Source organism: Hyla sarda, chromosome 7 (assembly GCF_029499605.1).
Source record: "Hyla sarda isolate aHylSar1 chromosome 7, aHylSar1.hap1, whole genome shotgun sequence".
Lineage (NCBI taxonomy): Eukaryota > Metazoa > Chordata > Amphibia > Anura > Hylidae > Hyla > Hyla sarda.
Window position 1 is genome coordinate 156,188,589 of NC_079195.1, and position 27,747 is coordinate 156,216,335.

General features: G+C 43.8%; 1 protein-coding gene across 2 annotated transcripts in view; it reads right to left on the reverse strand.

The window, feature by feature from the left end:
- LOC130282601 (oocyte zinc finger protein XlCOF6.1-like) overlaps nt 1-27,747 on the reverse strand; it is a 253,071-nt gene that overhangs the window by 76,211 nt on the left and 149,113 nt on the right. For both annotated transcript variants that reach the window (XM_056531004.1, XM_056531005.1), the window contains one exon: nt 7,076-7,175. In XM_056531004.1, the coding sequence (XP_056386979.1) occupies nt 7,076-7,175 (100 nt within the window). The remainder of the gene's footprint in view (nt 1-7,075; nt 7,176-27,747) is intronic.

Sequence of the window (27,747 nt, forward strand, 5' to 3'; positions counted from 1 at the left end):
TTGGGGGTAATTTAGTAAAACAGAAAAAGATGCAGTCCTACTAGGTATAGGGGAAACAGGAAAAAATAGAAGGAATAAGAAGAAGAAGTGTCTAAAACATAAATAAATTGTATTTATTAAATAATAGTCTCAATGATGTTCTAAAGTCTGGGCAGGGCCCTTGCCACAGACTGAACAAAATATATTAAAATAATATTAAAAGATATATTGTACATAAAATATACATAAAATATGCACTGTTGCGGGAAATAGATTATTAAAAAGTCTTGAGAATAAAATATATTCGGGCTAATGGGTTAACAAGGTCAAATAGCAGTTTTGGGAGCGCTGGAGGCTCCCAGGTAAATGCATCGACAGTATGGAGAGCGGGTAAATGAGGAACAAAGTTAGAAGATCAGGCACTTAGTGCCTCTTACCGACTCCTGGCGGAGGATGATTGCCGGCATACGGCAGCTGTATTTGTGGCACGTCCCCTTTGACCTGACGGCACGGGAAGATATAAGAGAGACGCACGGAGTCCGGTGGTGGTGATGTCCTGGATGCCTCTCAGTCCCGGTAGCAGATGAGAGAGGGGTCCGGTGTTGAAGAGGAGTTTAACAGTATGTGGCAGTGCTGTGAAGTGCCTCTCTGCCCCGACGGCACGGGGGTCAGATGTAGAGGTAAGGATAGCCCAATAGGTGTCCCGATCAAAGCGCAGATTATAGCAGTCTAAACCAGACACATTTCGGGGAGCTGGGTCCCCTTTTTCAATGGTAACAATGCAAAAGACTGAATGGATAAGTGAATGGAGGTTTTAGCCTTATATAGGGTAGTTTTTTACAACATTCAGTCTTTTGCATTGTTACCATTGAAAAAGGGGACCCAGCTCCCCGAAACGCGTCTGGTATAGACTGCTATAGTCTGCACTTTGATCGGGACACCTATTGGGCTATCCTCACCTCTACATCTGACCCCATCGGGGCAGAGAGGCACTTCACAGCTCTGCCACATGCAGTTAAACTCATCTTCAACATCGGACCCCTCTCTCATCTGTTCCCGTGCTATCGGGACTGAGAGGCATCCAGGACATCACCACCACCGGACTCCGTGCGTCTCTCTTATATCTTCCCATGCCGTCGGGTCAAAGTGGATGTACCACAAATACATCTGCAAACGCTGCCGTATGCCGGCAATCATCCTCCGCCAAGAGCCGGTAAGAGGCACTAAGTGCCTGATCTTCTAACTTTGTTCCTCATTTACCCGGTCCCCGTGCTGTCGGAGATAGAGGATTATTGTTCTTCTTGCATCAGCGCTAATACACGCACAAACTGTTACAGTGGGCATTTACTTGGGAGCCTCCAGCGCTCCCAAAACTGCTATTTGACCTTGTTAACCCACTACCTCTAATATATTTTATTCTCAAGACTTTTAACATTCTATTTCCCGCAACAGTGCATATTTTATGTACAATATATGTCTTACTATTCTTTTAATAAATTTTGTTCAGTCTGTGGCAAGGGCCCTGCCCAGACTTTAGAACATCATTGAGACTATTATTCAATAAATACAATTTATTTATTTATGTTTTAGACACTTCTTATTCCTTCTATTTTTTTCCTGTTTCCCCTATACCTAGTAGGACTGCATCTTTTTCTGTTTTACTAAATTATCCTTTTGGCACAAGGGTAGGTGCAACGCAGTATTCCTCGGTTTAGACTTTCTTACTACTATATTTGCGTTGAGCTCATCCCCCCATTTTTTTTACATTTATTGGGGGTAACCCATCAACCTTTTGCCCCCCTATAACACCGGGATGGTCATTAGAGATTTTTCCAATTTGGTAACAAATGAGGTTAGGTCACTTATCTATCCAGAGCCTACTAACAATTTCACCACAAGTGAGCAGAAAGCATGCTTTAATCCCAGAATAATCTCGTTTTTCGTAAGGCAGATAAAGGGGGCAACATTGTGGTGTTGACGAGGGAGCAGTACATTGAGGAGGCCCATTGTCAACTCCACGATGTTCGAGTTTACACAGTCTTAGTGGCAGACCCCGCCCCCAGATATTTAGGTCAGTTGCAGTAGTTTCTGCCTAGGCATGTGGAGCGGGGAGTGATTTCTATGAAGAAGGCAGAGAGGCTACTACCTAAACATCCACGCAGGCCATATTGGTATTATCTCCCCAAGGTCCATAAGTCGCTGAGCCGGCCCCCGGACAGACCCATCATCTCAGGGATCGGCTCAGTTACAGAGGGCCTTTCAAAATACGTGGACTGGTTGATTCAACCATTATTGAAGCACCTGCCAACGTATTTACAGGATACTGGGGATTTCTTATGAGTAGTGTATGACATTTCTTGGCAGGAAGGGTACCATCTGACATCTGTGGATGTGGAGGGCTTATACACCCGGTTCCCCTAGGATCTGCGGGTCAGGGTGTAGAAAGAGTTCCTCTACGACATAGGAAAACCAGATGGTATGGTTGACTTTGTAGGTGAGGCCACAGAATTTGTATTGTCACACAATGCCTTTAAATTTCTGGATACGTGGTATCGCCAGGATTCTGTAACTGCAATGGGGACCCCGGTAGCATGTTCATTTGCAAATTTATTTTTAGCTGCTTTCAAGAAAAAATATATTTTTTCAGTAAATAACCCATTTGCAATTTACATTATTTAAATTTTTTTGTTACATAGACGGTATTTTTATAGTATGGTCTGGGTCCCCATTGCAGTTCGAACAGTTTGTGGAGTATCTTAATGATGTGCAATATCTGCAGTCTTATGTTGTGGGTTCTGCATATACCCCTGCTTGGCACTTAGATTCTCACCCAGCATAAAAAAGCTCAAAATTATAACATCAAATTAGTGTCATACGGGTGTGCTAAAATATAACTTTTAATAATATCTCTAAAAGTCACCAAAATTCAGATAGTGCCTGTGCACCCAATCACCTATTGTACAAATTATGGTGTATCTGCCAATCACATGGTCATCCGGGCAGTCATGGGCCCAGACCAGCCCGAATGCCAATATACATCAAAAAGAACCGCCGATGCGTTTCTGCCTCTTATATTCACAGAGGCGTCATCAGGGTGGTTTTATAAGCAAGAAGGCGAGTTATCACCATATAGAAGCCAGTTTATGGCAAATATATAAAATATACAAAGTGACATGTATTATTTATGGCCAATAGAGGGAGCAACATATTATATCATAGACCTTTTGCACAATGAGGGAAGTATCCCTCCACCTGTAAGGAGAAAACCTGCAAAGGAATAATGTATAGCAGTAGTGCCGTTGCAATTGTCCCCTCTATATAGCCTCAGGATGCCACGTTATTCACCTGCAAAATAAAAGCAAGACAGGCACAAAAAGGCCCGTTCAGTACATAACCTGCTAAGACAACGACTGGGGTATGTAGTTACATTCCCCTATCTACTCACGGTTAGTGGCTATGTCCCGAACGTGCAGACAACCTGCTGTTGTGCAAGGAGCCGAGAACTCCGGCCCTAGCCGCCTAGTATGGCGGTGTCTCGGTGTCTGACGTAGTTTCCGGCAGGGAGCGGAAATAATGCGCTTAGCTCCACCCATCTCCGTGACGCTAACGGAGATGGGTGTAACGTCACCTAGCCAATAGCGCATGCTCAGCATACACCGCTCCCGAACAGTGGCCAAACTAGTACGAAAACATGCAACGGATTTACTGGTAGGTATATAGCGCACATGTATCGGTGTGGATGTGGATGATTCCATTCCCGATAAGGCTACTAAGAACAATAGAATTATATGAAGTATGGCTCTGAGGCAGAAGCAAAGGGGCAAAGGGGGACACTAGTGGGGTATTGTTGACAATTGATAGAGGGACTATATGAAGTATAGACCTATAAGTGCACATGATGTCATGTGCTTCTATTGGGACAATATTGATCAACCTGGGGCACAAAAAGGTTTAACCTATCAGGGAGATGACAGGGATTAGAGCTAGAGTTCTCGGCTCCCTGCACAACAGCAGGTTGTCTGCACGTTCGGGACATAGCCACTAACCGTGAGTAGATAGGGGAATGTAACTACCCCGTTGTTGTCTTAGCAGGTTATGTACTGAACGGGCCTTTTTGTGCCTGTCTTGCTTTTATTTTGCAGGTGAATAACGTGGCATCCTGAGGCTATATAGAGGGGACAATTGCAAAGGCACTACTGCTATACATTATTCCTTTGCAGGTTTTCTCCTTACAGGTGGAGGGATACTTCCCTCATTGTGCAAAAGATAAAAAGAGAAAAAAAAGGAACACAATAGCACCCCTGGTGAAGTACGTTAGGCACAGGTAGGGAGATACTGGTAATAACACTCACCCTGTAGTGTTGCGCTCAGAGCACAACATCTGATATCGCATATATCATAAAATAGGATCCTGCAGCTTGATTCCCCCGATCCCAGGCAGCGTCTGGTCCGGTAATGGTATAGGCAACAGAAGAAACAAAAACGGAACTTATTCCAAGCGCCAGATCCCTTGAGATAGTCAGTCTAACAAAGTAGACCAATTTGCATAAAAGATAACATTTATTCCAAGCATAGATCAACGCGTTTAAGACCCGAAACGGGCCCTTCATCAGGACAGAATGCGGATCCGGGAGCACGTCACGGTGACGCTAGGGGTCGCCCACACCCCGTGCAATTGGTCTACTTTGTTAGACTGACTATCTCAAGGGATCTGGTGCTTGGAATAAGTTCCGTTTTTGTCATTGTGCAAAAGGTCTATGATATAATATGTTGCTCCCTCTATTGGCCATAAATAATACATGTTACTTTGTATATTATTGATGAGGACCTTAGAGAGGTGGCATTAAGGCAGCCCCTGTTCTCCTACAGGAGGACGTGCACACTGGGGAACCAGTTGAGTTGCACCCGTTTGGTAGAGAACAGGGATAACTGGCTAGAGAAAATGACCCCGAGAGGTAATTTTAAATGCCGTCATTGCGCCATATGTAAGCAGAATGGGGAATTGAAGTTCTGTAATCTAGGTGGGATTGAGTGGAGCATTTCTCACTTTATTACTTGTAAGACTAAGTATGTAGTCTATGTAGTCCTGTGTCCTTGCAGACTATTTTATATCAGTAAGACCATCCGTTGTCTGCATGTGAGGATACAGGAACACATACGTTCAATTAGGACGGGTCATGGTTGCCCACGGCTTATAGAGCATGTTAGAAATATTCACGCTGGTAACCCAGATGTGTTGGTTTTCTCAGGATTGGAGGCCATGCAAGTAACAAGGGATGGCGGGGATCGCCACAAGATACTTGACATGAGTGTATTCCTATAAACATGACACTATTTCCATTGTTTTATTTTTGCTTATACTGCATTGTTTTTAATTCACTATTACTTGTATTATATTTGTCTCGTAAGCAGCGCTGTGGTGCGCATGCGCCGGCATTTGTGTATTGGTTGCCGTGGTGATGGCGCAGAGCTGACGGCCTTATAGCTGCGCCTCCGCCACGTCATACCAGTGAGCCGGAAGAAGCGTGCAAATGCGAAACGTCTGTATTATGCACCTGTTGTTCTGAATAAAGCCACCTTTGATTAGAGTGAGTAGCTGTTCATTCCTCCTTCTTTGTGTGGATTATGAAATCACTGCATCTTCTGAACTGAGCACCACTCGGACGGACCTTCATACAGTTGCGGTAGCAGTGCATCTATCTAGGGGTTGCCTGGTGATCTCGGATTGTATAGAGATGGTAGTGCCGACTTGTACTTTCTTGTGGCTGGACTAATATTGTGAAGCTGCTGATCAAATAGCTGACAGGGGCAGTCCCTGTTACAGAACCTCTTAAATGCAGCAATCACAGCATTTAAGAGGTTAATGGCGGAAAACAGCATGATCGATGAAAGCAGCCATTACGCACACCATCTATGAAGGAAGCGCAGCCAGTGTGCTGACTTTATAGACCTTCTGATGACAGTACATCAAGGCCAAGCTCAACTAGGCGGTTGGTGCAGTTATTAGCTGCAGGACCTAAAACATATCTATCTGTTGTATGCAGATTTTCCGGCATATCTATGTGATGAGAGCTGACAGAGAGAAAAGGACATAGGCTGAAGTTGTTTCGCATATCTCATCTCTCTAGTGCGATCTATCCCTCGCTCTCCTTAGACAGTACTCAGAGCAAGTGCAGTGGTGAAACTTACCTGTCTGCAACTATAAAGCCAAAGGCATCATTAAGCTACATTAAATGGGTTGTCCAAGAATAGAAACACAGCTTTTTCCCCCTCAAAAAACAGCACCACCCCTGTCCTCAGGTTGTTTGTGGTATTACTTGGCACCATTCACCTAAATGGAACTCAGCTGCAATACCTCAAACAACCTGAGGACAGAGGTGGTGCTCTTTTTGGAATAAATTACCTTTGTGTTTTTAACTCTGGATAACCTTTTAAAGAAACTATTTAACAGGGAAAACAGTAATCAATATGGCAGACAACCCACCCATGCCACAATGGCTATATATATCACATACAAAGTGTATTTACTGATATTGAGGTTGGGCACCACTGCATTCCTCTGATTTAGATACCTGCTTGTCCAGGCTGCAGGATTGACCGTGCCGACTGTTGTATCTTCTTAAAGGGGTATTCCAGTAAACAACAACTTTTTTTCATATCAATTGGCTCCAGAAAGTTAACAGATTTGTAAATTACTTTTATTAAAAAATATTAATCCTTCCAGTACTTATCAGCTACTGAAGTTGAGTTCTTCTTTTCTTTCTGACAACAATGCTCTCTGCTGACACCTGTCTGTCTCAGGAACTGTCAAGAGCAGGATAGGTTTGCTATGGGGATTTGCTCCTACTCTGGACAGTTCCTGAGGCAGATAGAGGTGTCAGCAGAGAGCACTGTGGTCAGAAAGAAAAGAGCAACTCAACTTCAGCAGCTGACAAGTACTGGCAGGATTAAGATTTTTGAATAGAAGTAATTTACAATTCTGTTTAACTTTCTGGAGCCAGTTGATACGAAAAAAAATAAAATTATATATGAATTTCAGTGGAATACCCCTATAAAAATGTTGCTATTAATTCTGTATTTAGTGGGTATTACTTACTGCTTATATCTATAGATGTCTCTTCTTCCTTGTAGACATGATCATCCATCTCCCCTTCTTCCTCTGTCTCTTCAATTTTGACAATAACCAAACCTTCATCCTTAAAAATAAATACATAAATTATGCACTAGCTGAATATCATCCTACAATGCTATACACTTCCTATCCCATTCAAGAGCTAATAAAAGGACCCAAGCAATTTCCTCAAAATCCAACACTTCTCAATATGACAGCATTGTCAATATAATAAATCTTTGCTATGTATTAATCATCAAGTTATTATAGACTGTGTTAGGCTGCTTTCACACTATAAAATTCAGCAGTTTTAAAGATCCGTTTGATGTTCAGTTATGGAAACCCTGAAAATCGGCCGTTAAGCAATCCCATACGGTAGTTATAAAATCCCATTATAGTCTATGGGATTTTTACATTATCCGTTTTAACCCGTTATTAATAACAGACGTTATTTGTGACGGGAGAATGAACGGAAGAAATAGTGCATGCATTATTTCTCCCATTTCTATCTTCCGTCACAAAATAACGAACGTTATTAATAAGGGGCTATAACAGGTTAAAACAGAAAATGTTAAAATCCCATAGACTATAGTGGGATTTTGTAACAGCCGTTTAACGGCAGACTTTCAGGGTTTTCATAACTAAAAGTCAAACGGCTCTTTAAAAATGGATGAATTTTATAGTGTGAAAGTAGTCTTACATAGTTACTAAGGCCCCTTTCACACTATAAAATTAATCCGTTAAAAGATCCGTTATAAACGTCTGTTAGAAAAACTTTAATAACGGATGTTAAATGTCCGTTACAAAATCCCATTCAAGTCTATGGGGATTTTTTGATTATCCGTTATGAACCCGTTCTAGCCTGTCATGAATAACTGACGTTATTTGTGACGGAAGAAAAAACCGCACATGCACAAATTTTTCTTCCGTCACAAGAAACGGGTAAAATAACGGCCGTTATTGTTAACATTGAAGTCTATGGAAAAAGGATGAGCCTTTATGTCATCCGTTTGCACCTGGTTTATAATATCCGTTATTACTTCTGTGCATGCTCAGAAGAGGTGACATCAGCAGACTCCTGCAGTGCTGAGGGACTACTACTACTCCTATCATGGAACAGACTTGTTTCCATGATGGGAGTAGTAATTCCCCAGCTGCGGGAGTCTGCTGGTGGCTGGGGAGGCTACATTAGTGTTTGTACTACTACCCCAACAGACTCTGTTTCATGATGGGGGTTGTAGTAGAGGGGCTGAGGGATTGATCGCACCGGGTCTCACTTCTGAGACCGGGTGCGATCAGAAGTTATTAAGCAGGGGAGGGAGCGGCATGTTCGGCAACCCTGCGATGTATCATGTGTTTTTTATTTCATTTTAAAATCTCCTGCGGGGAGCCCTGAATGGCCGGTACCGAGGAGTTATTCAGGGCTCCCAGCGGGGTTTTTTAAATGAACATTGTGAGTGGCAGCGGGAACATTGTGAGTGGCAGCGAGGGCCATATGTATATTAAAAGCGCTGTGTGGGGCAAGATATATAGCGCTGCAGGGGGGGGGGGGGGGCAGACATATAGCCTATATAACTAGCCTCCCAGCGCACTTATAATATGCCCCCCACAGAGCATTAATAAAGATATGACCTCCACCAGCACATTATTAAAAAAATGACAGCCCGCCGGCGCATTTATAAATATATACCCCCCCCCCGCAGCGCATTTATGTGTCCCCCGCAGCGCATTTGTCATAAAATGCCACCACAGCCTATATGTGAAAAGTATATCTATCAGCAGCGCATAGGGCTAGCAGCCGGCCGGCCCGATGATGTTGATAAAATACTTTTCATATCATCATCACATCAGCACCACAATGAGATTGCTCCCCATTGACCCTAAAGGAACAGGAAGCACAAAGAGGTTAAAAGGCCCCTCCCCGGACAACCCCTCAGTGTTTCCTGTTCCTTTAGGAAGCATGGAGGTTTTACCTCTTGGTCCTGGGGCTGGTGTCAGGATCAGGTGTGGCCCATACCAGGCGGCAGAGGTCGGTCGTCCTAGGATCTCCCCCTCTCAGGTTGCTGCTCCGGGTCGCGCGCTCTGCGCTAGCCTCCCGGACCGTCAAAGTTCCCGCCGCGGCGCTCAGTGAGTTTAAGCGGCGGGGAGATAGGCGTGCGGAGACCTCGGGCGCGCGCGCGTGTCCCCCCTGGTCTTTTCTGGTCTCCGGCTGTTCCGGCACTGGCGTGTGACGTCACGTTGCGCGCGGGGTGCCGGGATTACCGGAGACCGGAAGTTCCGCTTCTTCTCTTGGCGCGGATTTTGAATCATGGCCGGGCGGTGCTGCACGTGGGGACGCCGATTGGAAGGCGTCAAAACCCGAATCAGCTGGGCTATTTAAAGGTAAGACCCATTTTATGTCTTCTGCTAAAATGGACGCTACCTCTGCAATTCGCTCTGAGTCTGCGGAGCTAGGGAAGTCGATCAGCCCAGTGAGTATCTGGCCCCTGGGGGGTTTCACTTACTTATCTTGTGAGGTTTGTTCCTCTATTTATGGGTATTCCTTCTCTCCTTTTTTAGGGAGACAAGGACACCCCGAAAAAGTCTTCTAAAGTCAAGCCTAAGAAATGTGCCATATGCTTTGAAAAATTACCTGAAGGACATCTTAAATCCTTATGTAATTCCTGTACGGCCAGGATTGTTCAGCAGGAGACTCCGTCTTTTATGGACGAATTAAGGTCACTAATTAATCAACAGGTCCAGGCCTCTGTGGCAGCTGCTCTGCCTAAGCCAACTACTTGTGATCCTCCTCCTGCTAAAAAATCTAAGCCTACAATTAATGTGGATTCTGATTCAGATTCTGAAATAGATGCCTTATCTTCTAACCTGGGGTCAGAGGATGATATTCCTTCTTCCTCCAAAAAATTTGAAGATAAGAGATACTATTTTTCGGCTGAAGATACGGAGACTCTCCTAAATGCCGTAAAAAGTACCATGAATATAGAAGACAATAAGGTTACCCTGTCAGTGCAGGATGAGATGTTTGCGGGGTTAAAACCTAGGAAACAAAATACGTTTTCTATTCATGAGAACCTGAAAAGCTTAATTATGGATGAATGGAAAGAACCAGATAAAAAGCTCATGTTATCTAAAGAATTTAAAGCAAAGTTCCCTTTTGGTACTGAGGATACTGAATTATGGAGTGAAGCTCCCAAGATAGATATTCAAGTGGCTAAAGTGGTCAAGAAAACTTCTCTCCCATTTGAAGATTCCTCACAATTGAAGGAACCTTTGGATAGGAAGATGGAAGGAATTCTTAGGAAAAATTGGGATGCATCATCGGCTTTATTAAATCCCAACATTGCAGCTACAAGCGTGGCAAGATCCCTTTTTCTATGGCTGGGTCAATTAGAAGATCATATTGAAAATAAGACACCCAGAGACCAACTTCTGTCTTCTATCCCCATGCTGAAGCTAGCTACTGCTTTTCTAGTGGATGTGTCAGCTGAGTCAGTAAGAATTGCAGCAAAATCTGCGGCCTTATCCAACTCTGCCAGAAAAGCCCTTTGGCTGAAAAATTGGCAGGGAGATTCTGTCTCAAAAACTAAACTCTGCTCTATTCCTTTTGAAGGTAAACTGGTGTTCGGGTCTGTCTTAGATAACATCCTACAGAAAGCGGCAGACGACAAAAAGAAGTTTCCTGAAGAGAAATCTTCAAAACCAAAGAAGAATTTTCGTCCCTTCAGAAATAGACAGAAGGAGTATAGAGGAAAAGGAAAGTCTGGAAGGTGGAGTTATCCTAAAGGAGGTAAGGGGCGAGACTTCCTGCTCAACCCTAACAACCCTGACAAAAATCAGTGACTTGCCTCCGGTGGGGGGGCGACTAACTCTATTCTACCATCAGTGGAAGGATATAACAACAAACCAGTTCATTCTAAATTCCATCAAGAACGGGTTCAAAATAGAGTTTGTCTCCCCTCCACCTCAATCTTTCCGCACAACAAATCTCAGCACAGAGTCTCTAAACAACCAGCTATTTCGAGGCGTTCAGGATTTGTTGGCTCTGGGAGCAGTCATTCCTGTTCCTCTAGAGGAACAAGAACAGGGCCACTACTCTCGCCTTTTTCTTGTTCCCAAACCAAATGGTTCTTTCAGAACTATAATAAATCTAAAACATCTGAACCGTTTCATAATATACAAACGCTTCAAGATGGAAATTCCTGAGATTTGCTGTAATCAAAAATCATATGACCTTCCACTATCAATTCCAAGCTCTACCATTCGGAATATCCTCAGCCCCGAGAATCTTCACCAAGGTTATGATAGAAGTAGTGGCATCCTTGAGACAAAAGGGAATCCTACTCATTCCATATCTGGACGATCTCCTAGTTATTGCCAAATCCAAGGAACTTCTGTCCCAACATGTAAACTCAACAATTCTCTTTTTACAGGATTTGGGCTGGATCATAAATTTCCAGAAGTCGAATCTCCTCCCTGCGAAACAAAAATTGTTTTTAGGGATGATATTAGACTCGGACAGGCAGATGACTTTCCTTCCCGAGGACAAGATTACTGCTCTAATCCAAAAGATCAAAGCCTTCCACCATGCAAATTCCTCCACAATCAGGAATGCGATGTCCCTGATGGGTTCCATGACCTCTTGCATTCAAGCAGTCCCATGGTGCCAGAGTCACACAAGAATCCTTCAGAAACACATTCTCAATGTTTGGAACCGCTCACAGAGTGCGCTGGAGAAGAAGATGAAAATTCCTCTTTCTGTCAAAAATTCTCTCATTTGGTGGATGAGGAGAAAGAACCTGGAAAAAGGGGTATCCTGGGTTCCCCTTCCTGTGGTGACAGTCACAACAGACGCCAGTCAAAGGGGTTGGGGCGCACATGTTCAGAATTCTTACCTACAGGGCACTTGGTCAGAGGAAACTCGTCTGCACTCCTCCAATTTCAGAGAACTGAAAGCCGTATTCAAGGCGCTGAAGGCTTCTCAACACCAAATCTGGAATCATCATGTGAAGGTTTACACCGACAACGCCACCACAGTAGCCTTCCTAAATCATCAGGGAGGAACAAGACAGAGCCTTCTACAAGCCCTGACAGAAAAGATCTTTTTTTGGGCGGAAGGCAAGATATTGTCACTTTCTGCTGTGCATCTCAAGGGAAGCGAAAATACCCAAGCAGATTATTTAAGCAGACATCAGATCAGTCCAGGGGAATGGGAACTCAATCCACAAGTTTTTCAAGATCTTGTCCTGAAGTGGGGCATTCCAGAGGTGGATCTTTTCGCCACAAGGAAAAATCGGAAGGTAAACAAATTATTTTCCCTGTTTCCAGGCGATCTCCCGGAGGGAGTAGATGCACTTCAACAAAGTTGGAACTTCAACTTAGCCTATGCTTTCCCTCCTTTCCCTCTGATCAGCAGGTCTCTACAGAAGATACGGATGGAGAAGGCCAAAGTGATATTCATAGCCCCAAGGTGGCCCAAAAGAGGTTGGTACACTCTACTTCAACATCTCTCCATAGATCACCCTTACCCTCTACCAGTAAGAGAAGATCTCCTGCAGCAGGTTCCTCTACTATTCAGGGATCTAACAAACCTGCAGTTGACAGCCTGGCTTTTGAGTGGTCAGTGTTGATTCAGAGGGGCCTGTCCCACAGAGTAATAGATACTCTATTAAAAAACAAAAAACCTTCTACTTCGGCTATTTATTGGAAACAATGGAAGAAATTTGTCTCCTGGTGTGGTTCTTCCCCTCCAAACCCTCTGAACCCTGATATACCACAAATCTTAAACTTTCTTCAGGAAGGATTTGACAAAGGATTATCCATCAGTACTTTGAAAGTACAGGCAGCAGCCTTAGGTTGTTTCTTCGATACAAGTATTGCGGAGCATAAGTGGGTCAGAAGATTTTTTGTTGCTGTGTCAAGGCTGAAGCCGAAAATATCTAACCTGTCTCCGCCTTGGGATCTTAATTTAGTGCTTTCTAGTCTCACCAAGGAACCTTTCGAACCACTTTCAGACTCTTCTATAAAATTCCTAACTTGGAAGGCAGTATTCCTGACAGCCATCACAACTGCAAGAAGAGTAAGTGAGATTCAAGAATTATCAATTGAAGAACCCTACCTTACCGTGCTTGAAGACAGAATTATACTGAAATTAAATCCAGCTTTCTTACCGAAATTGGTAACAAACTTTCACAGGTCTCAAGATATTATCTTACCAACCTTTTGTAATTCTCCAAAAAATAAAAAAGAAGAGATATTCCATTCCTTGGATGTCAGGAGAACCATCCTTTTCTACCTACAAAAGACCAAGGATTGGAGGAAAGATCAAAATCTCTTTATTCAGTTTCTGGGCCCTAATAAAGGGAAGAAAGCCTCTAAAAGCTCTATTGCCAGATGGGTGAAGTCATCTATTGCTGAGGCTTACAGAAGATCGGGAGAACAAGCTCCTGAACAGCTAAAAGCTCACCCAACCAGAGCAATGGCAGTCTCCTGGGCTGAAAAATCTTCTGCTTCATTGGAGCAGATTTGCAGAGCAGCGACTTGGTCGACACCTCATACCTTCTTTAAACACTACAAATTGGATGTAGCCTCGTCTCAGGATCTGGCCTTTGGACGGAAAGTGCTGCAAGCTGTAGTCCCTCCCTAGACATCATTTATCTGGTATGTCTCATTGTGGTGCTGATGTGATGATGATATGAAAAGGGGGAATTATGACTTACCGATAATTCGGTTTTCTTGAATCATCACATCAGCACCCTTTAATCCCTCCCTAAGTAGTGTACGTATGTTTAGTTCTTTATATGTATACTTCTTAGTAATTTGAAAACACTGAGGGGTTGTCCGGGGAGGGGCCTTTTAACCTCTTTGTGCTTCCTGTTCCTTTAGGGTCAATGGGGAGCAATCTCATTGTGGTGCTGATGTGATGATTCAAGAAAACCGAATTATCGGTAAGTCATAATTCCCCCTTTTCATACATAGTGCTGCAGGGGCATATGTATATATATATGCGCTGGAGGGAGTAGACTTATAGCGTTATCTGGCCCTCACAGCGCATCTATATACATACAGTGGGGATCAAAAGTTTGGGCACCCCAGATAAAATTTTGTATTAATGTGCATAAAGAAGCCAAGGAAAGAAGGAAAAATCTCCAAAAGGCATCAAATTACAGATTAGACATTCTTATAATATAATATGTCAACAAAAGTTAGATTTTATTTCCATAATTTACACTTTCAAAATAACAAAACAAAAAAATGGCGTCTGCAAAAGTTTGGGCACCCTGCAGAATTTATAGCATGCACTGCCTCCTTTGCAAAGCTGAGACCGGCCAGTGTCATGGATTGTTCTCAATCATCACCTGGGAAGACCAGGTGATGTCAATCTCAAAGGTTTTAAATGCCCAGACTCATCTGACCTTTCCCCAACAGCACCATGGGTTCTTCTAAGCAGTTGTCTAGAAATCTGAAACTGAAAATAGTTGGCGCTCACAAAGCTGGAGAAGGCTACAAGAAGATAGCAAAACGTTTTCAGATGTCAATATCCTCTGTTCGGAATGTAATTAAGAAATGGCAGTCATTAGGAACAGTGGAAGTTAAAGCAAGATCTGGAAGACCAAGAAAATATCAGACAGAACAGCTCGCAAGATTGTGAGAAAAACTATTCAAAACCCACATTTAGATCTGGCAGACACTGGAGTTGTGGTACACTATTCAACTATAAAGAGATACTTGTTTAAATATGGTCTTCATGGAAGAGTCCTCAGAAGAAAACCTCTTCTACGTCCTCACCACAAAAAATCTGCGTTTGAACTTTGCAAATGAACATATAGAAAAGCCTGATGCATTTTGGAAACAAGTTCTGTGTACCGATGAGGTTAAAATTTTACTTTTTGGCCAGAATGAGCAAAGGTACGTTTGGAGAAGAAGGGGAACAGAATTTAATGAAAAGAACCTCTGTCCAACTGTTAAGCATGGGAGTGGATCAATCATGCTTTGGGGTTGTATTGCAGCCAGTGGCACAGGCAACATCTCACGAGTAGAAGGAAAAATGGATTAAATAAATTTTCAGCAAATTTTGGATGCTAACTTGATTCCATCTGTGAAAAAGCTGAAGTTAAAAAGAGGATGACTTCTACAAATGGATAATGATCCTAAACACACCTTGAAATCCACGGGGGATTACATCAAGAGGCGTAAACTGAAGGTTTTGCCATGGCCTTCACAATCTCCTGACCTCAACATAATTGAAAATCTATGGATAGACCTTAAAAGAGCAGTGTGTGACAGACAGGCCAGAAATCTCAAAGAACTGGAAGACTTTTGTAAGGAAGAATGGGCAAAGATACCTCAAACAAGAATTGAAAGACTCTTGGCTGGCTACAAAAAGAGTTTGCAGTGATACCTGCCAAAGGGGGCAGTACAAGATTAACTCTGCAGGGTGCCCAAACTTTTGCAGATGCAATTTTGTTTTCTGTTCTTTTGAAAGTGTAAATGATGGAAATAAAATCTAACTTTTTTCGACATATTATAAGAATGTCTAAAGCTGCTATCTAAAGTGCTTCTTAAGTGTGACATCAGGAATTATACCAGAATTCATTCACTTCATCTTCTCACCAGCCTATTCTTTCATTTACAGGTATGTCCTCATTCATTTCTTGAACAACTACCACCATCATTTGTTCTCACCACTGCATATCTGTTTAGCTGTATTTAAATAATCAACCTGGTATGTCATCATTCATTTCTTGAACAACTACCACCATCATTTGTTCTCACCACTGCATATCTGTTTAGCGGTATTTAAATAATCAACCTGGTATGTCATCATTCATTTCTTGAACAACTACCACCATCATTTGTTCTCACCACTGCATATCTGTTTAGCTGCATTTAACCCCTTAAGGACCAGGCCATTTTACACCTTAAGGACCGGAGCGTTTTTTGCAATTCTGACCACTGTCACTTTAAACATTAATAACTGTGGAATGCTTTTAGTGATCATTCTGATTCCGAGACTGTTTTTTCGTGACATATTCTACTTTAACATAGTGGTAACATTTTATGGTAACTTGCATCCTTTCTTGGTGAAAAATCCCAAAATTTGATGAAAAAAATGAAAATTTAGCATTTTTCTAACTTTGAAGCTCTCTGCTTGTAAGGAAAATGGATATTAAAAATATTTTTTTTTTGCGTTCACATATACAATATGTCTACTTTATGTTTGCATCATAAAATTTATGAGTTTTTACTTTTGGAAGACACCAGAGGGCTTCAAAGTTCAGCAGCAATTTTGAAATTTTTCACAAAATTTTCAAACTCACTATTTTTCATGGACCAGTTCAGTTTTTAAGTGGATTTGAAGGGTCTTCATATTAGAAATACCCCATAAAAGACCCCATTATAAAAACTACACCCCCCAAAGTATTCAAAATGACATTCAGTAAGTGTATTAACCCTTTAGGTGTTTCACAGGAATAGCAGCAAAATGAAGGAGAAAATTCAAAATCTTCATTTTTTACACTCGCATGTTCTTGTAGACCCAATTTTTGCAAGGGGTAAAAAGGAGAAAATTTTTACTTGTATTTGAAACCCAATTTCTCTCGAGTAAGCACATACCTCATATGTCTATGTTAATTGTTCAGCGGGCGCAGTAGAGGGCTCAGAAGGGAAGGAGCGACAAATGGTTTTTGGGGGGCATGCCGCATTTAGGAAGCCCCTATGGTGCCAGGACAGCAAAAAAAAACACATGGCATACCATTTTGGAAACTAGACCCCTCAGGGAACGTAACAAGGGGTAAAGTGAACCTTAATACCCTACAGGTGATTCACGACTTTTGCATATGTAAAAAAATATATATATTTTTTACCTAAAATGCTTGGTTTCCCAAAAATTTTACATTTTTAAAAAGGGTAATAGCAGAAAATACCCCCCAAAATTTGTTAGGCAATTTCTCCCGAGTACGGCGATACCCCATATGTGACCCTTAACTGTTGCCTTGAAATACGACAGGGCTCAAAAGTGAGAGCGCCATGCGCATTTGAGGCCTAAATTAGGGACTTGCATAGGGGTGGACATAGGGGTATTCTACGCCAGTGATTCCCAAACAGGGTGCCTCCAGCTGTTGTAGAACTCCCAGCATGCCTAGACAGTCAACGGCTATCTAGCAATACTGGGAGTAGTTGTTTTGCAACAGCTGGAGGCTCCGTTTTAGAAACAGTGGCGTACCAGACGTTTTTCATTTTTATTGGGGAGGGGGGACATCCGTACCCTGTACGTTCACATTGGGGGGGGGGGACATCCAGCTGTTGCAAAACTACAACTCCCAGCATGTACGGTCTATCAGTGCATGCTGGGAGTTGTTGTTTTGCAACCGCTGAAGGCTCCGTTTTGGAAACAGTGGTGTACCAGACGTTTTTCATTTTTATTGGGGAGGGGGGCTGTGTAGGGGTATGTGTATACGTAGTGTTTTTTACTTTTTATTTTATTGTGTGTTAGTGTAGTGTAGTGTTTTTACGGTACAGTCGCACGAGCGGGGGTTCACAGTAGTTTCTCGCTGGCAGTTTGAGCTGCGGCAGAAATTTTGCCGCACCTCAAACTTGCAGCCGGATACTTACTGTAATCCTCCGCCCATGTGAGTGTACCCTGTACATTCACATTGGGGGGGGGGGGGGGGGGGGACATCCAGCTGTTGCAAAACTACAACTCCCAGCATGTACGGTCTATCAGTGCATGCTGGGAGTTGTAGTTTTGCAACAGCTGGAGGCACACTGGTTGTGAAACACCGAGTTTGGTAACAAACGCAGTGTTTTGCAACCAGTGTGCCTTCAGCTGTTGCAAAAGCTACAACCCCCAGCATGTACGGACAGCGGAAGGGCATGCTGGGTCTTGTAGTTATGCAACAGCTGGAGGCATACTACTTTGGCTGGGGATGCTGGGGATTGTAGTTATGCAACAGCTGGAGACACACTGGTTTGCTACTTAACTCAGTGTGCCTTCAGCTGTTGCAAAACTACAACTCTCAGCAGTAACCGACAGCCAACGGGCATGCTGGGAGTTGTAATTATGCAACCACCAGATGCACCACTACAACTCCCAGCATGCACTTTAGCTGATTGTGCAAGCTGGGAGTTGTAGTTATACAACAGCTGAAGGTACACTTTTCCATAGAAAGAATGTGCCTCCAGCTGTTGCAAAACTACAAGTCCCAGCATGCCCATAAGGGAATGCTGGGAGTTGTGGTGGTCTGCCTCCTGCTGTTGCATAACTACAGCTCCCAGCATGCCCTTTTTGCATGCTGGGAGCTGTTGCTAAGCAACAGCAGGAGGCTGTCACTCGCCTCCAACGATTTAGCCGCACAGGTCAGTCCCTCGTCGTCGTCGCTGCTCCTGGGGCCCCGATTCCAACAGGGACGCCGGGGATCGGGGTCCCCAGCACCCGGGGTGCACGTCCCGCACCCGCTCACGTCCTCCGGAAGAGGGGCGGAGCGGGTTGCGGGAGTGACACCCGCAGCAGGCGCCCTGATTGGTCGGCCGGTAATCCGGCCGACGAATCAGGGCGATCGTGAGGTGGCACCAGTGCCACCTCACCCCTGCTGGCTCTGGCTGTTCGGGGCCATCTCTGACGGCCCCGATCAGCCAATAATTCCGGGTCACCGGGTCACTGGAGACCCGATTGACCCGGAATCCGCCGCAGATCACTGCACTGAATTGTCCAGCGATCTGCGGCCATCGCCGACATGGGGGGTCATCATGACCCCCCCTGGGCGATATGCCCCGATGCCTGCTGAACGATTTCAGCAGGCATCGGGCACCGGCTCCGCTCCAGATGGTTGCGGGGGGCCGGTAAAACACATGATGTTCTCATACGTCATGTGTCCTTAAGGACTCTGAAATGGAGACGTATGAGAACGTCATGTGTCCTTAAGGGGTTAAATAATTAACATGGTATGTCACTCATCTTGTGATTGTGTACTCCCATTCCCCATCATTGCATTGTCATGTATATTTCTTACTGTTATCTGGCTAGTGTTTCTATTTTGTTTGATCACAATTTATTTCCCCTGTGTGATCCCAAACTGTTTATTTTTTCTTAACTTTACTCCCCAAACTTTATTGCTCCCCACCCATTTTCACACCTGATTGCACTCCTCTGCCAATTTTCTGGCTCAGCCTAGCACTATATATCAGAGGCTATAGGTCTGTTAGACCTTAGGTCTGGAGACATTAAAACATGCCATCTAAAGCTGCTATCTAAAGTGCTTCTTAAGTGTGACATCAAGAATTCAACCAGAAGGGAACAATAGGGAACTAACTCAACATTATAACTACAAAAATAAGTCACACTTTTTCAGAAAAAAAAACAAAACCAAACATACACTCACTTATTACCTACATCTTTGCGATACATTTTCTCTCATATCCTCCACCGATTTCTCCAGTGGACTCTATATACATCTGTCCATGCCTCCTTCCCTCACCTATGTATTGCTCGCATGCACTGCTCACTATCATAAACCACCCAAAGTCACCTCATTCCATGGTACAGCACAGAAGTCGTTTCATCACTTCACCCAGCCATCTGCTCTCCCTCTTCTTTCTTCTGCTTTTAGCTGCTGGGGACATTGCTCCTAACCCTGGCCCACCTTTCACAAATATTTGCTCTACACTACCTGCCTCTTGCGGAACCACTACAAACTTTAACTGCGTTCTCCTAAACTCTTGATCTGTGTGCAATAAGCTCACCCAGATTCATGACTTATTTCTCACTAATTCTCTTAATCTGCTGGCCCTCACAGAAACATGGATACAACCTTCTGACACGGCTTCTCTCGCTGCTTTATCTTATGGTGACCTTCACTTTTCCCATACCTCTAGATCTGACACCAGGCATGGTGGAGGAGTTGGGGTGCTTCTAGCCCCACAATGCACTTTTCAAGTCATCCCCCCATTACCCTCACTCATGTTTCCCTCTTTTGAGGTCCACACACTCAGTCTCTTCCGCCCATTTTCTCTCAGAGTGGCGGTCATCTATTGTCCTCCTGGTTCTCCCCAAATGTTCCTGGATCATTTTGCCACCTGGCTCCCTCACTTTCTGTCCTCAGAAACACCTACACTCATCATGGGTGATTTTAATATCCCCATTGATACCCCAATCTCCTCTTCTGCTTCTCGGCTTCTGTCTCTAACCTCCTCCTTTGCCCTTTCACAGCTTACTGACTCTCCCACACACAAGGATGGGAATACACTGGACTTGATCTTCTCTAGACTTTGCTCTGTCTCTAAATTCACTAATTCTCCTTTTGAGCTCTCTGACCACAACCTTCTCGCTTTCTCTATCAGTAACTCCTATCCTCTTCCAGACACTCCAACCTTGTACACTTACAGAAACCTGCGTGCCATAAACACTAGTCAATTTATAGACATTCTACAATCTTCACTATCACCAATCTCTTCTCTCTCCTGCCCTAATCTAGCAGCCAAACATTATCATGACACCCTAAAGTCTACCCTGGATCAAATGGCACCCTCTAAAATATGAACCTCCCGACACAGACGGCAGCAACCCTGGCACACGCTAACAACCCGCTTTCTCAGGCGATGCTCTAGGTGTGCTGAATGTCTGTGGAGGAAAACTAAGACTTCTTTAGACTATCTGCACTATAAATTCATGCTTAAATCCTATTACTCCGCTCTTCATCTCGCCTTTTTGACACGTTCAACTCTCTCCTTCGGCCTAAAGTACAGATCCCAATCACTGATCTCTGTGCTGAAGACCTGGCCAAATACTTCAAAACTAAAATCTATGACATTCGTGATGAAATCCTCTCCTAGTCCCCTAAAAGTTCTGATCCAATTCCCAGCCACGTCTCCTCTTCATCACTCTCAGTTTTTGAGCCTGTAACGGAGGATGAGGTTTCCAGGCTCCTCTCCTCCGCCCGCCCCACTACCTGCTCTAGTGACCCCATGCCTTCACACCTCATCCAGTCTCTCTCTCCTGCTATCAGCTGTCACCTAACTAAAATCTTTAACCTCTCCCTCTCTTCTGGGGTCTTTCCCTCCTCCTTCAAACACTCTATCATAACCCCACTATTGAAAAAAAAACCTCTCTGGACCCGTCCTGTGCAGCCAACTATCGACCAGTCTCAAATCCCCCCTTTATCTCCAAACTCCTGACGCTTGGTCTACTCCCGCCTTATCCACAATCTCTCCGAGAACTCTCTCCTTGACCCCTTACAGTCTGGTTTCTGCTCCCTTCACTCCACAGAAATGGCCCTAACAAAAGTCACTAACGATCTTCTGACGGCCAAATCAAATGGCAATTTCTCTTTACTGATTCTCTTGGACCTGTCTGCGGCTTTTGACACTGTGGATCACCAACTCCTCCTCAGTAGTCTCCGCTCCATCGGTCTCAAGGACTCTGTTCTCGCCTGGTTTTCCTCCTATCTCTCTGGCCGTTTCTTTAGCGTCTCGTTTTCTGGCTCTACTTCTTCTCCTCTTCCCCTTGCTGTCGGAGTTCCCCAGGGATCGGTCCTGGGTCCTCTACTCTTTTCACCCTACACATCCCCCATTGGAAAAACAATCAGTAGATTTGGTTTCCAGTACCACCTCTACGCTGATGACACTCAACTCTATACCTCCTCCGCCAACATCACCCCTGCACTCCTACAGAATACCAGTGACTGTCTCTCTGCCATCTCAGACATCATGTCCTCTTTATATCTGAAACAAAATCTTTCTAAAACAGAACTTCTTGTCTTTTCTCCATCAACTGATACTGTACCTAACCCTGACATTTCCATCTTGGTATGTGGTACTACCATAACTCCCGGGCAGCAGACTCGCTGTCTTGGAGTTATACTTGACTCTGATCTGTCTTTCACTCCCCATATTCAGTCTACTCCATGTTCTTGTCACCTGCATCTCAAAAACATTTCAAGAATCTGCCCGCTTCTCACTACTGAAACTGCTAAAACTCATTATTGCTTTGATTCACTCCCGCCTCGACTACTGTAACTCTTTACTAATAGGCCTTCCTTTCTCCAAACTCTCTCCTCTCCAGTCCATCCTTAATGCCGCAGCCAGACTCATCTTCCTCTCCAGCCGCTACACCGATGCCTCCTCCCTGTGCCAGTCACTACACTGGTTACCAATTCAGTCCAGAATACAGTACAAAATCCTCAGTCACACACAAAGCTCTCCACAATGCTGCACCTCCCTACATCTCCTCTCTCATCTCCATCTACCATCCTACACGTTCTCTCCGATCTGCTAATGATCTCACACTAACATCTTCTATAATCCGAACTTCTCACTCCTGTCTCCAAGACTTCACTCGTGCTGCACGGGTTCTCTGGAATGCTATCCCTCAGACTCAACAACAACATCCATAGTTTCAAACGTGGCCTAAAAACACATCTCTTCAGACAGGCCTACAACAGTCTCTAATTAGCCTCAACATATCCCCCAACATATCCCCACACCTCTTGTTTGAATAGTTATTGTGTAATTTTAGATCTGATACTTGTCTTTGTTTGTACCCCATAATTGTAAGCGCTGCGGAATCTGTAGGCGCTATATAAATAAATAAAATAAATAATCTGTAATTTGATGCCTTTTGGAGATTTTTCCATCTTACCTTGGCTTCTTTATGCACATTAATACAAATTTTTACCTGGGGTGCCCAAACTTTTGATCCCCACTGTATATCACTGCAGCACTATGTATGAAAAGAATTTCCATCAGCATCATCGGGCTGGCAAGCTGCTGGAACAATGCGCTGCTGATAGATATACTTTTCACATATAGCACTGCATTTTATGAGAAATGCGCTGTGGGGGCAAATTATAAGTGTGCCGGCAGGGGATCATAGGTTTATTAATGCGCCGGGGGGGGGGTCATATTATAAATGCTAGATATATAGGCTATATGTCTGCCCCCCACCCCTGCAGTGCTATATATCTTGCCCCCAACAGTGCTTTTAATATACATATGGCCCCTGCTGCCACTCACAATATTCATTTTAACAGCCCCTCTGGGAGCCCTGAATGGCTCCTCGGTACCAGCCATTCAAGGCTCCCTGCGGGGGATTTAAAAATTAAAGTTAAAACACACGATACATCACAGGGTTGCGGAGAATACCGCCCACTCCACTGCTTAATAACTTCTGATCAGAAGTGAGACCCGGTGAAATCAATCCCTCAGCCCCTGTACTACAATACCCATAATCGAACAGAGTTTGTTCCATGATGGAGGTAGTAGTACAAACACTAATGTAGCCTCCCCAGCCACAGGCAGACTCCCACAGCCAGGGTTCTACTACTACCTCCATGGAAATTAGTCTGTTCCATGATGGGGGTAGCAGTAGTCCCTCAGCACGGCAGGAGTCTGCTGATGTCACCTCTTCTGAGCACGCTCAGAAGTAATAACAGTTCAGAAAAAGATTTTATAAACAAACGGATGACATTAAAGGTTCATCTGTTTGCCATAGACTTCAATGTTAAATTTATAATATCCGTTTCTATTCCGTTATTTTTGACGGGAGAAAAAAATACTGCATGTACCGTCTTTTCTCCCGTCAAAAAAAAAAAAAAAAAAAACGGAACAGGAAGCAAATGTGTGCAAATAGGTGGATTGTAAAAAAAAATCTCTGACATCAATGGGATTATTTTACAGCTGTTTGCAACCTGTTTAAAAATTATTAAATGGATTGCAGAATGGGGCATTTATTAACAGATGCAGACGGCCGTGTGAACGAGCCCTAATACCACCACTGTATGTGCCGAGAGGGAGAAAGAGGTACAGCTGTGATCATGTGTATGGTCATGCATAATCACACATTCAGCTCTTCTGCTACATGTATATGATCACACACTCAGCTCTGGTACATGTACACAGTTTTACCAACCAGGGTGCCTCCTGCTTTTGCAAAACTGCAACTCCCAGCATGCCAAGTTTTGCAACAATTTGTGGCATTCTCACGGGTAAACACCGATATAGAGGTAATGGGTCAGATTGTTGTGCAAAATTACATGTTTTTAAACCCAGACATTCTGTGTACTTATGATTTTACTATTGTGCAGAGTTTTGTTCAACACACACTGCTGCTCCAGCACTTTGTAGCTATGTGAGCAGTCTACAGTGGGAAAATACCACAGCTCTGTGAAGTGCAGCTCTTTGAAGTGTGAGGTAGAGGAGGAGTGCACGGTAGAGCGAGGGGGGGGGGGGCGTTTCTATATTTGCACAAAATTTATCAGAGAACGTGCACAACTTTTGTAAATTTTGAGCAAGAGTGTAAATTAGACAAGCAGTGTAAAGGGGTAGATCTGTGTCTACAGCAGACACCTAATGATAAATGTCCCCCTAGATCAGGGTTACTCAACTATTTTTAGTGAGGGTCCGCTCATCCAGGTCTGTCACTGGTAAAGGTCCGAGCTAAGCGCTAAAGTCTGGTCTACACCTAGTGGCCACAGGGCCATGAAGGACATAGGTAAAATGACTGAACTCTGGAGGATGCAAATGTACTGTTTCCTGTATTTTCTCAATATTGCTGCATACTGTACCCCTAAAAATACCGCTGCCTACTGTACCCCTGAACACTGCCACATACTGTACCCTTAAAAATACTGCTGCTTAGTGTATCACTGAAAACACTGCTGCATACTGTACCCCTGAAAATAATACTGTCAGACTCTAAAAATAATACTGCCACATACTGTACCCCTAAAAATACTACCACTGTCTACTGTACCCCTGAAAATAACACTGCCGCATACTGTACCTCTGAAAATACTGCCTCATACTGTACCCCTAAAATACAGCTGCCTACTGTACCCCTGAAAATACTGCCACATACTGTACCCCTAAAAGTACCGCTGCCTACCGTACCCCTGAAAATAACACTGCTGCATACTGTACCCCTGAAAATAACTCTAATACTGCAACATACTGTACCACTAAATACCACTGTCTACTGTACCCCTGAAAATAACACTGCCGCATACTGTACTCCTAAAAATATCGCTGTCTACTGTACCCCTGAAAATAATACTGTCACAGACTAGCTCTGAAAATACTGCTGCATACTTTACCCCTAAAAATAATACTACTGCCTACTATACCCCTTAAAATACTGCTGCATAATGTACCCCTGAAAGTAATACTGTCACAGACTGCATCTCTGAAAATACTGCTGCATACTGTACCCCTAAAAAATACCACTGCCTACTGTACCCCTGAATATACCACTGCCTAATGTACCCCTGAAAATATTGCTGCATACAGTACCCCTGAAAATACCGCCACAGACCATAAAATACTGCCCCTGAATGTAATACTGCCGCACTGTACCCCTAAATATACTGCCGCATTGTGTACCCCTGAATATATTACTGCAACACACTGTACCCCCTGAATATAATACTGCCAAACGCTATGCCCCTGCATATATTACTGCCTGCACGCTGTTCCCCTGGACATATTACTGCCACACGCTATATCCCTGGTACAGTACTGCCACACGCTATATCCCTGGTATAGTACTGCCATACGCTATATCCCTGGTAAAGTACTGCCACACGCTATATCCCTGGTATAGAACTGCCACACGCTATATCCCTGGTATAGTACTGCCACACGCTATATCCCTGGTATAGTACTGCCCCACGCTATATCCCTGGTATATTACTGCCACACACTATATCCCTGGTATATTACTGCCACACGCTATATCCCTGGTATATTACTGCCACACGCTATATCCCTGGTATAGTACTGCCACACGCTATATCCCTGGTATAGTACTGCCACACGCTATATCCCTGGTATATTACTGCCACACGCTATATCCCTGGTATAGTACTGCCACACGCTATATCCCTGGTATAGTACTGCCACACGCTATATCCCTGGTATATTACTGCCACACACTATGGGGGAGATTTATCAAAACATGTGGACAGGAAAAGTTGCCCAGTTGTCCATAGCAACCAATCAGATCGCTTCTTTCATTTTTCACAGGCCTTGTTAAGAATGAAAGAAGCGAGCTGATTGGTTGCTACGGACAACTTTGCCTCTCCACAGGTTTTGATAAATCTCCCCCATAGTGTGTCCCCAAATATAATTTTGACAAACACTGTGCCCTGTACCAAATTATTGTACCATAAAACAATGAATGATGCTGCTGTGCCATTTCCATAAATGATGTCACTGTGCCCCCTCCATAAATTATGCCGTTGTGCCCCCACAATAAATTATGACGCTGTGCCCTCTCAATAAATGATGCCCCCCGTGCCCTCTCCATAAATGATGGCGCTATGCCTCCACAATGAATGATGCCGCTGTGCCCTCAATAAATGATGCCGCTGTGCCCTCTCCATAAATGATATAGTTACACAGTTACATAGTTAGTACGGTTGAAAAAAGACATCCATCCATCAAGTTCAACCAGGGAATTGAAGGGTAGGGGTGTGGTGCGATATTGGGGAAGGGATGGGATTTTATATTTCTTCATAAGCATTAATGTTGCTTTGTTCCAGGAATGTATCTAACCCTGTTTTAAAGCTGTAAATTTTTCCTGCTGTGACCAGTTCCTGAGGTAGACTGTTCCATAAGTTCACAGTTCTTATGGTAAAGAAGGCGTGTTGCCCCTTGAGACTAAACTTTTTCTTCTCCAGACGGAGGGTGTGCCCCCTCGTCCTTTGGGGGGGGGGGGGGTTTAACCTGGAACAGTTTTTCTCCATATTTTTGTATGGGCCATTAATATACTTATATACATTTATCATATCCCCCTCTTAAACGCTAAGATGTTCCATGCCCTATATTAGTTTAGTCACGCGTCTCTGCACCCTTTCCAGCTCCACAGTGTCCCTTTTATGGACTGGTGCCCAAAACTGAACAGCATATTCCAGGTGAGGCCGTACCAATGCTTTATAAAGGGGGAGTATTATGTCCCTGTCCCTCAAATTCATGCCTCTTTTTATACATGACAATATCCTGCCGGCCTTGGAAGCAGCAGCCTGACATTGCATGCTATTCTGTAGTCTGTGATCTACAAGTACACCCAGATCCTTCTCTACCAGTGACTCTGCCAGTTTAATCCCACCTAAGACATACGACGCATGCATGTTATTAGTACCCAGATGCATAACTTTACATTTATCCACATTGAACCTCATTTACCAAGTGGATGCCCAGACACTTAGTCTATCCAAGTCATCTTGTAACCTATACACATCCTCTATAAACTGTACTGTGCTACAAAGCTTTGTGTCATCTGCAAAGATAGAAACAGAGCTGTTAATGCCATCCTCTATATCATTGATAAATAAATTAAACAACAGCGGGCCCAGTACAGAACCTTGGGGCCCACCACTAATAACCTGGGACCAATCAGAGTACGAATCATTGACCACCACTCTCTGGGTACGATCCATGAGCCAGTGTTCAATCCAGTTACAAACTAAAGTTTCCAAACCCAAAGACCTTAACTTACCTGTCAGACGTCTATGATGGACAGTATCAAAGGGTTTAGCAAAATCCAGAAACACTATATCCACAACCATTCCTCTGTCAAGGCTTCTACTTCTTCATAAAAGCAAATTAGATTGGTTTGACAACTTCTATCCTTAGTAAACCCATGCTGGCTATCACTTATAATACAATTA